Below are 16,355 nucleotides of genomic sequence, written 5' to 3'. Positions count from 1 at the left end.
AATGGTGATGTAAAGGAAAATTCTCACTGCTTGTACTTGAATGGACTATTTTGTAGCTTCTGAGGTAAAGACTCCAAACAAGTGAATAAAAGTCATCAGCTTCCTGTAGCTAATTTGGCAGCCAACTGCATCACATCAAAAGAGCAGGTTTACATACTAGCAAAGTCGCTAGTTAAAAACTCAGCCCCTGCTCAGACACAGTATGATCAAGTAAGTGTCTCTGGAACCAGGAAGAAAATTAAATAACCATTAACTAGATAGAAGAGGGCTGTCTCCTCTTACCACCTACTACTTCAAAAATAGCATATTACATGCAACTTGGTGCATGCAACAAGGCCATTTTAAAACAAGGTATGCACAGTATATATGACCTTCTAAGAGTCCAACATTAGGCATGGAAAGTCTATCATGGTGACATACAGCTTCCACATAACGATTTTGAAGGAGTGAATCCCCCCTTTGTATCATTCCAAGGTATTTCTGTGGTTTTTTAAAAAAATGTTCAACTGTACAGATGAATAAACACTACTTCTAAGAGAAGAATTAGGACACATTTATAGTAACGCCTTTCCCCGTGTCACTTCATTCATATAACACTGTGACAGAGATTTGCTGTTGCTGGATTTTATTTCCTTCTTGAATTTCACTGGTGTAATTCCAATGGTCAGACTGCATCTTCCAGAGAGACAAGGCCATTGCTTCAGAGCGGATGGAAAAGATGTCTCACAGGCTGGCTAGTACTAAAAATACCAGCAGAAACAGAGAAGTACAGGCTCACCAGCTAAAATCTGTTTCCCTGCCTTTCACACACTGGCTAGTCAACTGTAATCCCTAGGATACTTCCAGTACAAGGTAAAGAGCTAGTTAACATGAGCACAACTTCAACCTGTCTTTAAAAGAAAGCTGTTAGAGGATCAGAGGATGTTATGTGTGAACAACTGAAAATACACAATTATCAGAAGAGCCGCTTACTACTGGCACATTATCGGTACTGCTTTAAAGGAAAAAAATAATTACATGCAGGTGCTTCAGTCTTCTTTGTATGTTTTGTGATACATAAAATTACCTTTGGACAAAATAGTAAGAGAAACGGAGGACAGAATACCAGCTCAGGTAATCAAGGGTTTGGTAAATTGGAACTTCATGCCTTTGAGTAAAAACACGCACCCCATGAAGGCTGAGCTGAGTGATGGGGCAGGTGCTCCAGGGTACAAACACATTCTGCAACTATCACCACAAGCTGTGTTTGCAGATCAGGTTCAGCTGCAGTATAGCTACACTACTCACTGGTTTTACAAAAATATGAGCAGTCTGTTGATAACAGACTATTGGAGGAACTCAGTGCTGCCCGCTACAGACTCCTCAGATTAGCACTTATTAAAAATTAATAAAATGGTTTATTTTATATATACATATGTTCCAAAAAATTTATACAGTTAAAATATCAAATTAGTGATCTGGTAACAATACTGTTCAAAATAATCTCTTTTGTATGAACATTAAAATACACGTTTTTAAAAGCGTTTCCTTTTAGTGCTTCCAAAGCACAGCGTGTGCCAAGGCCACCTGAAGAATCTCCGTCCTCCTCACAGGATGAAAGAGAACTGAAGTCGGGGACCTGGGAAGCCTCAGGTGCACTTTCATAATGTCTGCAGACAAAACAGAAGAGAGTCTGAGGTAGATTGTTTAGTGACCATCGGGTGGTAACAGTCACAGGGCTGTCTTTAGCTTTCATTAACACAATAGCAGTTTCTTTACTCTCAATCTACACTGAATCTCAAGTTTAAAGGCATGGCTAGCAGTTCTTGGGAACAAGACCCTTGTCTCTGTGGTGGCAACATGCAATTTTACCAGTGCAGGTGTTTCTGGGAGGGTTTTTTTTTTTGGGAACACACGGGCTCTCTCCACGATGCAGACAGTGTGTGCATTTGACAGTGCCCCATTTTAGTGCAACCTGCTGCCTATAGCACGTAAATGTCTAATGACAGCGTTCAAATGAGTAAATTCTCATCACCTGCAGGAGGGGCAGCAATGGTTATTTTCTTCAGCCTGTTGAGCAAATAGCACCCTCCACAGGAAAAAAGCCACACCTTTCATAGCAAATCCTTAAGGTTATAGCCCAGCTTCTGCCGATAGAGGTTCTTAAAGTTAAAGCTCCACTGCTTCTTCTCAGACTGCGACAGTAAAATCACTTGACTGCCAAGATGGTGAGGGCAGCAGCTACATCCTCTTCCACTCTTCTGCGGCACAGCAAACTCATTCCTGGTCCATATTCGCCTGGCCGGTACATTATTATCTACTGTTGACATGATTAACTCTGTTGGGTAGGCTGTTGAACTCTAATTCCTCTAGTATTCTCTCTAAGTGTTGTATTAAGACCCGTTTTTTAAACCTAAAGAAGAGAGGGAGAGCAATTTAATTTTTTTTCTTCCAAAAAATACAGTTGGAATAACTCAAGACTATTCAGCCATGACAAATCCTAGGACCTGAGGCTCTCTGTTTCCAGTATGTAAGAGCTTGCTTTATTTCTGGCACTGGAATGACCAGAAAATTTAATTTAATACAGCTGCCCTTCCCCAACATACCCAAATTTTGGGTCAGTCTTCAATAACAACCCATCTCTCTACTTTACATTTAAACTTTAAACAAACAACATTTACTCCATAAAAATATAATGGTAGTTTGACCACTAAAACAACTATAACTGAAATACATCAAAAAGGAAAACAGAAAATACTAGTACTGGCAGAGTTTATGATTTACTATCATGACTCTAAATTGACATGTAATTTAGAACTCCCAAGTCATTTATATCTATACAAACCTTGCTGCTTCCTTGATAGCAAATTCAATGAAATACTTCTGAATTTCCATAGGTCCTTGCACCTCCTCAAGAAGAGAGAAAATTTTTTCATAATCTAAAAAAGATAAAAATACAACCATATATTAAAAACAAGTCTTTCAAATGCATTTTCAATAAGGTTTAAAAGCCAAAAGAAAAGAAAAAACAAAGCCCAGAGTTTCACACTTCTGTGTATGGTAACACATCTAAGACAAGAAAAAAGCTTGCATTAGCTTTATGTGCAGAAAGCAAGTGATACCAATAATCTGAAGTGATACTGATGATCTGATATTCAAATGTGGCACCAAAGAATTAGGTTCTTTTTAAGAGAAATGCAGAAAGTGCAGGCTAGGTAGAGAAGTGTCCTATCTCCATGAACACAGTGCCATCATTATCAGTTAATATGCATGTAGGGCCACCAAGCCCTGTTTAACAACAGGTGTCATTTCTGAAAGCAGAGGTTAGTATTAGTTCTCTCAGAAGGACAAATTATCAATATTTAGTGTGAGCACAATTAATGTGACTCTCTTACTGGTACAAAGTAAATATATCCACTGCAAAAGAATGAATGGACACATTAAATTAGAAACAAATTAAAAAAATAGCATTGCTTCAATATTTTCCATAGTTGAACCCAATATGAAGATATTTATGGTGCTGTGACTAAGAGCCTGCTCAGAGTGATGCAGCAGGCACAGAGAGGATATATGGTCAGAACTGTGAATATGTGTACGTATTTAACTCACTACTATTTAGTTTCCTTCTTTGATGACTCCCTGAACTCTGCAGCAAGACAGGTGACTCATAGTGAACATAGTACTATATTACTCTACATCACCACTTACTAGACATGACTTTGGTATAAGATTAGATGAGCCCACTTTTCAAAACAGGAAGTAAAGACATACCCAAGTAGGAAGTTTTAAAACATCTTAAAAATAAAGATACAGCATAAAAATGGCTTCATTTCTCAACATCCTCAGTCTGTTACAAAGATTATATACCTCAATGAAATACTAAGTTTTGGGAAAGCAACACAAGGTCAGAAAACCAGAAGAGTTAAGAATAGTCCGTTATACTAATTACTGGCATTTGACAATGTATTAGAAAAAACATTCAGTAGTTTAATTTGTAGAAATAATTCACTCAGACACAGACCATATTAGGGACATTTGCCAGTTAAGAAAAAATTGAAAGATTATGCCTACGGCAAATCTTACAGCATATACATCAGTTGGAGTTTCAGGTTAGTGTTTCGGTTTTGATCCTGTATACAAGTACAGGTAAACCTGTAACGAAAGCTGAGGAGGCAAGTTACTTTTCCTCACAACATTTTAGATTTTGGAGGGGGTTATCAAGCCTTACAGGAAAAAAAGAAAGTAATTTTTAGTCTTCAGCTCTTCAAGACTTTATTTACAACAGTGTCCCATTACTAATTACACCATCTCACAAAATAATAATAATAATAAAAATCACTTTGCTATTAACTGTTAAGATTTCCTTTCAAACATATTCCAAGATGCACCCTTGTAGCTACATATGCCTTTGCCCTCCAAAGGAAGGTTTGGCAGACACAAAGCAATAAAGTACACTATGCATACGCAGGGAGCAGTGCAGCATAAGGCAAAGTCTATCTAGTATCATTAAATCATTGGTAACACCTTTGTAGAGCTACAAAGAACAACTCTGAAAGGTGCTTTCACAGGGTACTGCTTATAGCAGTTAACCTATCTTCAAGGGCAAACAAGGTCACTCACAGTCAACTTTCCAAACACTACTGTCTAAACTTCAACTCACCTGCCAGCACATAAGAACTTTTCTTCCTTTTTTGTCCCTCCATTGTTCATGTGCAATCAGGAATTATAAAAAATCTAAAGTTGTATGTATATTGAAAATAGCTCCTTATTTCAAGAAAAAAAGTCTTCTCTCTAGCACCATGTACAATATACTAACAAACCCCCACCCACAAAACTTACTTCTTCCAGGTTTGCGAACCTCTTTCATCACTTTAATTTTGATATCAGCATTGTTTCCCTCCAACATCATAGGTGTTATTTTAAATGAATTTGGCACAGATTCGGAAGTAGACTCCATCACCCGTTTTTGGTCATCTCTAGCCACACTGTAATTTAGAGGCCCTCGAACAAGAGCGTTGGTACCAGGTTTATGATCCAAACCATCTTCACTTAAACAATTGAATTCAACAGGTAGAGAGTCTAAGTCATTGGGTAACATTTCATCCTCTCCCATAGCAGCTGGAACCAAAGGAGCCATTTGCACAGGTAAGCCATCAATTTGCTTTTCCAGTGACTGACAATTTTCTGCTTTCTTCTCTCCATTGCCATCTTGGACAATACTGTTATTGGTATCTACAAATTGAAAATATGTATCTTACTAGAGCATAACTGCAGTATCAAAAAAACAAAAGGAAACAGTTCTGTATCCTTTCTTGCTTAAGTACTGTGTAGTGATCTGACAGTGCTAAACAACTCCCCAGTACCTTTGATGTGACCAAGGGAATACTTCCCTCTCGACTGTTACCATCTCATATCACTACCATGAAGTCACCATTTTCTTTATTCCTATTGCAGTGTTATGACCTCTAAATAAACTAATGTTTTGCTTCCTTCTCCCAATTCCAGCTAACAGTTTTCTTCTGACTCCATTTGCTGCAATGGTGGGTAAGAAAGTTATATTTGTGGGAAGTGAAAACATAACCATATTTTAACTTTTCTTTCCCACCACAGAATACACAAATGAGAACTTAAAGCTGATCTGAAATCTTTGCTACCTCCAAACCACCTTGGCAAAAGATTTCAGCAATTTTTTTTTTAAAAACAGTTCTTCAAAATTATTTTTTTTATTCCAGACTTCATCAGCTATAGCAGCAGCCTTTTTATCTAGGCCAACAAAAGAAATTCAGTCCTACAGAACACTAAAGCATACATACATGCCGATACACCCTTTTGAATCAACTCAGCATACAGGGAGCTTTTATTTTTTGGCACAGATATTCCCACTTGTAACCACGCAGGCTGCTGTACTACAACTCAACATACCTTTACTTGCTGGGATGCCTTTGAGGTTCAGATACGATGGGGATCCAGAAGCAGATGGTGGCCCTTTCCCACCAACATGATTCGTTACAACGGGTGGTGACTGTGGCCGTCTCAACAGTGGTGACATGCTACGCCTCCTCTTTAGTGACGCTGGAGTATTGGGCTCTCCGGGACGCTTAATCTTATTCTGAGGCCCAGTGACAAATTCATCTGCTTCATCTATCATCATACCCTGAAAAGGAAAGAAAAAATGTTTTAAAAACAGTACAATAGAAATTGTTTCATCAATGTATTAATGGAGGAAGTCCCTGTGCTAAAATTCAGGTGGCTTTCAGAACACTTTACAGCTCGCAGAACAGAGATAACTAATGTACACTGTAACCAGAGACAAACCAGTGGCATTCTGTAAATCAGCATGATTCTTTACACGTTTCTCTTGGACCATGTGAAGACAGCACTCCTTTCTGCCCATGACAGAACAGCTACAGAGGTTACCAACATACTGCAGTTGCAGGAGAGAAATTGTACTCGCAAATTATTTCAAGCCACGTTAAATATAAAGATACAGCAGACAGCATGGCTCCTCCTACCTTCTTATCCTGTTTAAATGGATTGCCAAATGTATGAAGTCTTTTCGGCTGATCCGGGTCAATCTCCCGAAGGGGTGAAGGCATCATTTTCAGGTATTCCTGGTAGTTTCCCATTTGAGCAACAGGAACACTATGAAGGCAGTCTGCAACAGAACAAGAGATCTTAATTTAGTCTACCTTAAAATTAAGGCAACACAAACTTCACACACTTCAATTGCGAGTGTTAGCGTTTAAGAACTAGAAATTACTATTTCTTTTTACTACAGAGGAAGAGCTGAAGACTACAAATTTGGAAAAAAGGCTTGCAAGAGCTGAGCTTAACTGGCAGAAAAACGAAAAATAAGCAAGTTTAATCTCTATGCTAGCAAATGCCTCTTTAGACCACCAGCACCTAACAAGGGTGAAACGAAATAAGCCCCTCTGCTTTGAGCCACCATCACTATAAAAAACATGTCTACTGCACCTTAGTGTACAGGAAAGCTCTCCCATGAAACTTATTTTTAAAATTAAAAGCAAGCATGACATCATGACAGAAGGCAAGAATTTCCTTCTTTTCCCCTTCAGAGTCAAGAAAAGGACACTGACTCAACAAATGATGCAATGTCCACTTCTGCTCCCACATCCAGGACAGAAAACACTGCTTCAGAGCATAAAAAAAACCCAAAAAACAGCTGTACTCTCTCCAAACTGTTAATGAAGAACAGTGGCTACTTACCTTCATCCTGCCCCAAGATAAGCCTGTGTGTTTTCAGAAGATTGGTTCTCATTCTAGTTAGCTGGTCTAGAAGACTGCGACGAGGAATATCATATGCATTTCTGAATGCCTGTGGCTTCAGATCCTAGTTTTATAACAAAACAAATAACTTTCAGTGAACCCATCAGCTGTCACGCACAGAGAAATTCCTCTATAAACTGTAATAATGTTAACTATTAAAAAAATTATTCTAAAATACCTTCAGAGCTCCATAACTGGATAAAGCAGAACCAATGACTGTTGTTTCAACAAGACCTTATTCAGCATTAGCACTTTCAGCTCCATTAAGACTAAGCATGTTAATTCCTGTATGAATAACATCAGCTATCTTTTGCAGAGATTGTCACTTAAAACAGAGTAATCTTTCTCTACTACCATGGGACTCTCAAACAGTGTCCCAAAATCAAGTGAAAAAAATTGCATTTACTTTCTCACTATTTATGCCTATGCTGCATTCTTCACGATTCAGTGAAAGTACTTAACCTCCTTCTTCTACACTAAGTCCATAAAAGTTACCCATTTAAAACAGATGAGATCAACTGCTTAATCAAGCAAGATCACTATGCTGTTTACCTTGTTTAAAAGTCCTATGTGGAAGCCAGCAAATTCTTTAACATTCATTTCCGCCAGTCTCAGTGGAGATTCCCCAGTGATTCCTTGCAGCAGTTGCTTAAAATCCCTACTGTGTACCAAGGAGAGGCCACTGGAGTGATTTTTCACTTTTATTCCAATTTCTTGTGGAACTTTCTTACCCACTGAACCTATTATCCGTTCCGACTCTATTTTTGTCTAAAATGGAATCACACCATGAGTTAAAGAATCAGAAGGCATTGCAGATTTCCAGTACAAAACACATAGTACATTAACAGAATAAAACTATAAATTTAGTTCCCAACTACTCAACAAACAGGAGAACTACCTACCCAGGGATATCTTGGATTACATTGATTAGATCTCAAGTAGAAAGAAATCCTAATGTGCTAGCATATGGAAAAAATATTTAGCCAGTGTATCTAAATTTATATGCCAGTAGGAGGTCTGTGAATATCCCTGACTTTGCTGCAAGTCTGTGACTCTTCTGTGTCCCTAAAGAATCATCTTTAAAGGGAAAGCAAAAAAAATAACGGAAAGTGGGATGCCTTAGGTTACTATAAAGTTGCATCTAAAACAACAGTATTATTCAGATACAGTAACATAATTGCAGATTTTATTTTGAAACAACCTACAAACTAAGGTTTGTACTATGTTTGCACTAAAGGAGAAAAGTCGTAAAAGAAAAGAAATTTGCTTCATCAGTAAGTTTCTAAAAGCACACTACTTCTCCAATAAGCACAGATTTCTTATTATAGCTACAGTTAATTTTACTGTATTTATCTTTAACTGTATTCAAAGTAAGATTTTTACCCACTGGCAATACCTCCAAAAAACCCCAACCAACCAAAACCCCAAAACCCACAGTGATTGCAACCCACTTCCCCCATCTCATCCTCTGCAGAGTTTGCTTCATTATCTGTGGGAAACTGAATTTAAGGACAGCAGGAGCACAGCAGAACTCTGGAATTGCTTGTCCCTGTACAGGAGCTTATAATGCATCCAGCACATTTAAACTATTTCATGCGCTGAGAATGTCTGTGAAAGCCACAGTAGCCATCTCAAGCCATTCCAACTCCATACTGCAGACAACTAATATGAATTTGCATATCATTAAGTTACTGAAATACCACAGGAAGTTTTCTGTCTAAGAGACGCTCAGTCACTCAGAGGCTTTTGGAATGTATTTTGTGCATTCTTTAAGGAGGAGGATTTTTTCATTGTAATTTTAAAGGCTGCACTGCTTCCCCACTGACTTCTAGATATCAAACTACTGTTGTAAGAACCATTCATGCTAAGGGGGCATAGCTTTAAGACAGTTACACCTGAAATAGCATTCTTGACAAAGAAAAAGATAGGTAAGACTATTTCCCACCAGGTCACGCTTAACACATGGATTGGATTTGACCTGAAGGAAACAGGAAGCTCAGATATAAAGCTTGAGCTGTGATTTTATTCCCCGTGGACAAGAACATACTTTTTTTGGAACATACACATTGTCAAGGCACACATGCAAATAAACACAAGACTGAGAGCAAGCCTCTGACTTCAGCTGCGAAGAACAACAGCAAGAGCAGTCATAAATCCAATTAGTGATAATCTTTGGAGTTTAAAGGTCTAGCAGATACTTAAAATATAGCTGAAGAGGTCTCCTTCACACTCCCCTCCACCACTTACAGAAGGCACAATCACTGGCTACAGAACCACTCTGGATTCATCCATATTGGTGGTGAAAATGCTCACCAATCTTCAATTATAATATATGCTGTACACCCATATGAACTCCCACAGGGATTAACTGCTTTATAATGAGATTACCACAAACTAAATAATCAACGCACTTCTAATTGCAAAGGTTTTATCAATACTACCTGTTGGCTGAGTTTTTTAAGGTAAGAGATAACACTGTAACTAAGTCCACAATCTAAATTATCTGATATCAGATTTGGAGCTCCCATCATCCTTAGGGCTTTCTTTAATGGCTATAAGGAAAACAAAATACACAATAGTAAGAGAATAAGTCTTTAAAAAAAAAATTTATAAGATCAATTACAGGAAGCTAAGGCACATGGATTAGTGCTCTAGCTTTTCCACTTTTGGACACTAAAATTCAAGTCTATTCAGATAACATGTGACATGAGTTTGGTAGTCTAACTAGCTCGCGATGGACATTATGCCACATTACCAAGACACCACACAGTGTGGTGCCACTGGCAATTTCCACTCAAAGGCTCAGTACCAGAATAGCCGGGATGATGCAAGTCCATATTGAGGTGCATTGTCCAAGCTACATGTAAAGGTGACACAGTGCCTCCCCCCACCCTTTATTTGGCCCAGCCAGTTCTCTTAATATCAGCTTCCCAAGTTCTAGCACTTCACCCACATTAATAAACAAACAAATCTGCATTTTCCTTATCAAGTTACAAAAATAATGCCAAATTTGGTTTCTCTAACAAATCTAAAGTACTTCAGATCAAGGCTTATTTAGTATTTAATGAACAGGAAACACATTTAATATCTTCACATAGTTACTATTACCCAATATTAATAGAAATTTATTTATTTCTTAAAAATGTTTGACCTGATCTACATACCTCTGCAAAGCAACATGTTTACTACCTAAAATGTCATCATAATTATGTAAACAAAATTTACTAGGAAGAGGTATGATGCACAGGACTCTGGTCACACCAGCCATTATACCCAGGAGGATGAAATGAGAAAAGGAACATACCAGTAAGTAGTAAGGTGGCATTGTTTTTAAGTAGTTGTCAAAAGCCTGTCGCCACTTCAGATTTGGCTTAAGTTTGTGAACCTTAAACAAGTCATCTGCAACAAGGAAAACAACAAAAGAAGGTTTCATTTATATAGTCCCAGACCATTAGCATTATGCAAAATTCAACGTCCCAGGTTTCCCTCCCTTTTTTCTCCCTCCACCCATCTCCCACTGGGGCTTCCCCACAAAAACTGTTCTTAACCTTAGGTTTGAAGGATTGTGAATCCCCAGTCCTAGCTGCAGTAGACAATCCAGAACAAGTCCTCATTATAGACAAACTTACAAGGTACACCAGACTTAATACTGCACAGAACTACTAGCAGCATGGAAGGTTCAACAGATCCACCTGTTAAGTATTTCACCTCCCTTGCCTCTCTCTCACATCATCAGGGACTCCCTGTATCTGATTAAACCAAAAAACATTGATTTGGTTCAATTTCTGTTTTCAGCCCAGCCTTCTTTTGTTCAACCTGCGTGATGAATTCTGGTCTCCAGTAAAAATATTCTTGGGCATCAAAGGGAAATAAAACAAAACAAAAAAAAGTATCAGAGCAGGGAATCCTTCTGGTCAGCTTTGCTGGACTCTGCTGACAACAGTAGCAGCTGCCCCCCCAGCAGAGAAGAGTTGTACCTCCATCCACACTGCCTGTCTCCTGCCAGAGCAGCAAACTCTCCCACAGATATAGACAAGAGACAGCAATTAGCTATAAAAACTGCTGCCCTTTGAGAGAGGGGCAACCAGACAGATTATTTCCTTTGGATGCTGTTTTAGAAATACCTTGCTCACACTAGCGGTGTGCATATTGCCATTTAGGAATCACTGAGTTGAAGCACGTACCTATTTGCCATGCATGCTATAAATTGTAACAGTGATCTCTAAACATCAAAAATGAGCACAGTATCCTACAATTTATCACTTGAAATTATGAATCATCAGTTGAAATCAAGTTTCTCCTTAGTATGGCTGTAACGTGCTGGCAAAGTGAGGCTAATGGAAGGACATGCAGGACTGGAGAAAGGGATGTCCAAAAATTAACTGGGGAGAGCTGCAGGAGACAGAGATGCACAGAAGAGAGTGTGCGAAAGACAGATGCAGCAAGGAAATTGTTTTCTCCAGATTGAGCTTTCAGGAAGATATATTTGGAGAAGAAAATTTGACTTGCATAGTATTCTGCACAAATCGAACAGATGTTAAGATACAATCTTCCAAGTTCTCACAGTGAAACCACACTTAATTACAGGTATTTTCCAATCTAAATGAATTCTGTATCACATATAAAAACCACGCTACAGATGCTATTTGTTCTCCTTCCTGGCCTGAAGGAATTGGGGCGGAGTTTGAGAGGACAAGTTAAAACTCCATTTAAAATCTCAATATACCACATGCTTAGCACTATTATCCCAAAGAACCTGTGATGATATCATGACATATGACAAATATAAAGTAACATCCATTCTTATCTTATAGGCCTCTTAGCTTTTTTCAGCAAAACGGAAGTTAAAGTATACCCTTCTCCCAAAATTAAAAAAACAAAACAAAACCAAACAACATTAAAATGTTCAGTATTATAGTATGTCCTAATATTTTAAAGTCTATGAGTTGGTTATGAGTACAGCTTGAACCTTAAACCCCTTATCAACGCCTTTTTACTGTCTCACTTCCTGCACTGTGAAAGTTGTACCAGTATATGTAACGCCCACAATTAGACTGCACAGCCACTCTTAAATGGCACAGACATTCATAATGCATATTGGCTCAGCTAGCTATAATCCCTAATCCACAGCATAGCTGTAGTCTGAGACATAAAATGCAAGAGCACCTCCCTGATCTTTGCTATCCAAGTAAGAAGTTCTTTAAGCAGAGCTTCAGTGAAGATTTGTCTATTTAAAATGAGAGCCTCCCCACAGCACAAACTCACAGCAGGAACTCCTACCCTCCAAAAGGGAGACAGTCATGGTGGTAAACATAGCCACAAGTTTCAATGGGAACATCATCAACATCTTACCTGCCTCTATCACAAGAGTTTGAGACATACACTGTCAGCGGATTGTAACACAGGAACTTGAAATGTACTTTTTGTGCCCTGGGCTGCACGTAATAGTTTACATTAAGCAAACAAACAGTAACCCAGTTAACTATGTCTTTCATAGATTAAATACCAAACTTCTGTAGATAAAATCCAAAAGTATTGAAAAAATACTTTCATAAATTAGTTTTAATCTAACCTATTCATTTTCAGACACTACTCTCTACGTAGCCCACTTAATGCTGAATTCTTTTTACTTCTGAACTCAGAGGGAGCTGAAAGCAGTGGATAATTGGGAACACGGTATAAAAAACCACTAGGAAAGGGCCACAAGCTGCAATAATTCAAGAGATCAGGTAAAACTACAGACAGACCAGTTAATTTAAAACTGTGTTGCAAAGTCTTTATCCACTTCAGATTAATGTACAAAACAACCAAATTGTGACAAACAAGATACCAATACACATCTTTAATACCCAGTACCACATAAGGGGGCTTGATGCACTTTCAAGCTCAGTGAACAGTTAAAAAGAAGAGCATGAGAGCAAGAATGGTCAGCAGGTAATTTTAGTTCAGCTGGAGCCTAATTACAAGGACAGTTCATGTGACAACAGTCTAGTTCTGAGTGATAGCTTGCACTATGTAATCCAAAGTAAAAACTTACACTTTTTTTTTTTTTTAAATCACCACTCACATTAAATTCCACCTGAGCAAGTACACCACCATCCCCTGTTGACTCCTATAATTCTCTGGGGTTTCTAATGCCTCTGCACTAACATATATACTCATTTGTTTTAAGCAGTAGAGACTCAAGACTTTATATTCACTGAAAGTAGCATCCTTCCCTGCCAACAATCTAGCCAAAAATAAGGCACTGCAATGTAAAATAGCATCCACCATTAAAAAAGGTATTGTGGCACTCTTTCCATTGATACAAAGTGTTTGGCTCTCCCTCCCAGTGTCACAGCATGTTATGTTCACATTTGTGAGAAAGGCAGCCCTTGGTTTCCAAAATACAAAATCATTACTTGCAGGTCCTCTCAAGGAGCCTGTAAAAGCATCAAAGGAAACCGTCCGTGTTGCAGTCCTTCATGGAAAGACATTTTCTAAATGCTCATCCTTCTGCATTTTTAGACCCACAGAGAAAGGGGATTAACCACCTTCTCATGGTATTTTCATCATGGCCATTTCACTATTGCTTCTGCTGACACTCCTAATGAATAATCACTCCTATTGCCCAGCAGTGCCTGCCCTCCCACTAACGCAGCTAAGATGAGGCAAGGAAACGTCTCAGGCAAGGCAGAAGCCTTTAGAAACACACCTCATCTTTGCTAAGCTCTCTCTCTAACCCTTTGTTTGACTTCTACTTTATGAACTTGGCTGTATAATAGTTTTTAAACAGAACAATATCTGAAGCACAACAGCTTTGCTAGTATCAGTTAAAGGCAACAATCCTTCAAGAGGAAATTTCTACAATCTGTGGGCCAAACATACTCAGCAAAGTATGTCAGGATCTGTCTCTGAAAAGTTCTGTCTTCAGAAGTCTGCCTCACACCAAACAAAAAAGAAGACAAGAAATGCACCCTACTGCCTCGGTTCTCAGACCAAACCACCACCTCAAGCTAGTCATGATGCCTCTCTAGCCTTTCCTATGAGAGCAAAAAGGAGCTGCTCAGCTGCAGCAGCACATCCCACATGGTCTGTCTTACCGCTGTAAAAGAACTAGAGACCAGAATTTTTGTCAGACAACCAATTCACCATAGTGCATAGGTCATGTTAACATATGGACTATGTTACACATATACAGTGTGGCTTCACTGTTCTATGAATTCTCATTAATTGGCTCCTTTCCTTACAAAGCTTCAGATTCTAAAAGCAGACCCATTAAGTTACAAACTAGGAGAGGCTACAGCATTCCCAAACCCACTCTTGCAGAAACTGAGATATAAAATCACCAGATCTATAGGATGTGGTGGTACAATTTACCTCCTTCAGTCACAGACCACTACAACTTGTTTCAGTTTGCTCAAGTATTGTCTGCAAGGTTCCTCATGCATGCCTATCTTAACCTGTCTTTTAGGGCTGTCTCTTACATTATTTTCTAAAAACAGAATTAAAACTTCCCCGGCTCAAGAATGCAGAAGAAAAACAAAAATGCAAGCAAACAAAAAAATCTTAAGCATCTTGCTATCTGTTTATAAGGTTGATCACACATAAGCCACTTGATACGACAGTACAAATAATACAACTGTAAAGTGGTTTTGGCTTTGTCTGAAAGAGTCACTGGAAGGAATGGAGAGAGATTATCCACAGTGCAATCCCAAGGTAAGTCCCAGGCCTCCAACACAATATTCTACCAGTAGGGCTGCAGCCACTAGAACCGCACTGATGCAGCAATACAGGTAGTAGTGGCTGAATAGAGCAGACTTCTGTGCTTGGAAGTTCTCACATCCTTTTTAACCAGGGTGAGAGTAATGAAAGATTGGATTTACACATGCAAATCAGTCCTCTGCTGAACCATCAGTATCCACTATTGGTATGTATTAAGACAGACACAGAGGAAGGGTTTAAACAACCCCTACCTACCTACCGAGACAAACACAGAGTCAGTATTTTTTAAAACATCTACAAATAATTTAACAGGTATGCTGCTTATCATCTTGGTAATCTGTACTACTAAGGAGAAAAGGGGTCAGATCTGCTTTTGCATTTTATGTATATTCCACGGAACTTAATTTCACCATGCCTTAGAGACCAAGGATAAACAAAGCCCTGGAACAAGATCTGAACCTAACACTTTGTGTATGTGTTTGTGTTAACAATATGGAATGCACAGTATTTGCATTCTAGAGAAAACATCTGCTTTACAATTCAGGCAACATGGAAGCTCTGCATTTTCCTTTAAACAGCCTTCAGAAATTTCAGATGTGGGATACCAGGTGATTAAACTGCAGAATAGCACTACACATACTGAAAAAAAGCCTTTCTTGAAAGAGTAGGAAGAGCTTTACACCCCTGCAAAAAAGGCAGAGGGAAGACAAGAGCTGCCAGGGAAGACACAAAACTGCAAATGTCAACATCGATGGCTTTTCAGCTAGTGGAGATGCTGCAGTAATTCAGTAGCCACAAACTTGCAGAAACACTAATTTAGTCTAGAAATATCCTACTTGCACACTTTGGGACAATTATTAGGCTACATGGATGACTATATAAGACACATTCAAATTATCAGCAAGCACAAATTTCTTTTTTTGGTTATGACCATGATTACGAAAAAGCATTCCTGAACTCAGTTGTGGTTTTTTTTCTAGAAATGAATGAAAAAATCCTGTGTAAGACAGTTAAGAGTCAACATTAATTCTCTTGATCTCCACTGTTACTCTGTATCACTAAACACACCCACAAAAACCAGAACAAAAAAAGCCTTACGGCATCTGTAACTAAAAGGGTTAGCAGCACCCAGTACACTCTCCTCTCTGCCATTACCTTTATGCCAGAACCCTAATAGCCATAGTTATTATGGCAGTTATTCACACAGTACCTTTTCATACCATCTTTCCTGTAGAAAGTAATTTCATTGTAGGAGTGAAAAAAAACCACACTGGTCCTTTGGGGAGGGAAGAAATGTAGACTGTTTCACTGCTCAATTCCTTCTTACTGTTCTAAACTGCGTCAGGGAATTCCCTCTTCCCAACACCCATGACACAAACACTGCA

At 38.6% G+C, this 16,355-nt stretch overlaps 1 protein-coding gene across 6 annotated transcripts in view; it reads right to left on the bottom strand.

Moving 5' to 3' along the window:
• Positions 1-1,360: 1,360 nt before the first annotated feature.
• LOC142043347 (integrator complex subunit 6-like) overlaps positions 1,361-16,355 on the bottom strand; it is a 42,427-nt gene continuing 27,432 nt past the window's right edge. For 2 of the 6 annotated variants that reach the window (XM_075054434.1, XM_075054435.1), the window contains exon 11: positions 10,571-10,665. Coding sequence is in view for 2 of the 6 variants with exons in the window: in XM_075054433.1 (XP_074910534.1) it covers positions 2,293-2,392; positions 2,825-2,918; positions 4,819-5,211; positions 5,902-6,133; positions 6,492-6,634; positions 7,207-7,330; positions 7,819-8,034; positions 9,708-9,818; positions 10,571-10,665 (1,508 nt within the window). In the remaining 4 variants the exon portion in view is untranslated. Of the gene's footprint in view, positions 2,393-2,824; positions 2,919-4,818; positions 5,212-5,901; positions 6,134-6,491; positions 6,635-7,206; positions 7,331-7,818; positions 8,035-9,707; positions 9,819-10,570; positions 10,666-16,355 lie in introns of those variants that run through there. The other 4 variants (XR_012654020.1, XR_012654019.1, XM_075054433.1 and 1 more) reach the window with 4 other exon arrangements.

Source organism: Buteo buteo, chromosome 22 (assembly GCF_964188355.1).
Source record: "Buteo buteo chromosome 22, bButBut1.hap1.1, whole genome shotgun sequence".
In the NCBI taxonomy this organism is placed as follows: domain Eukaryota; kingdom Metazoa; phylum Chordata; class Aves; order Accipitriformes; family Accipitridae; genus Buteo; species Buteo buteo.
This window is presented reverse-complemented; position numbering and strand designations above follow the sequence as displayed.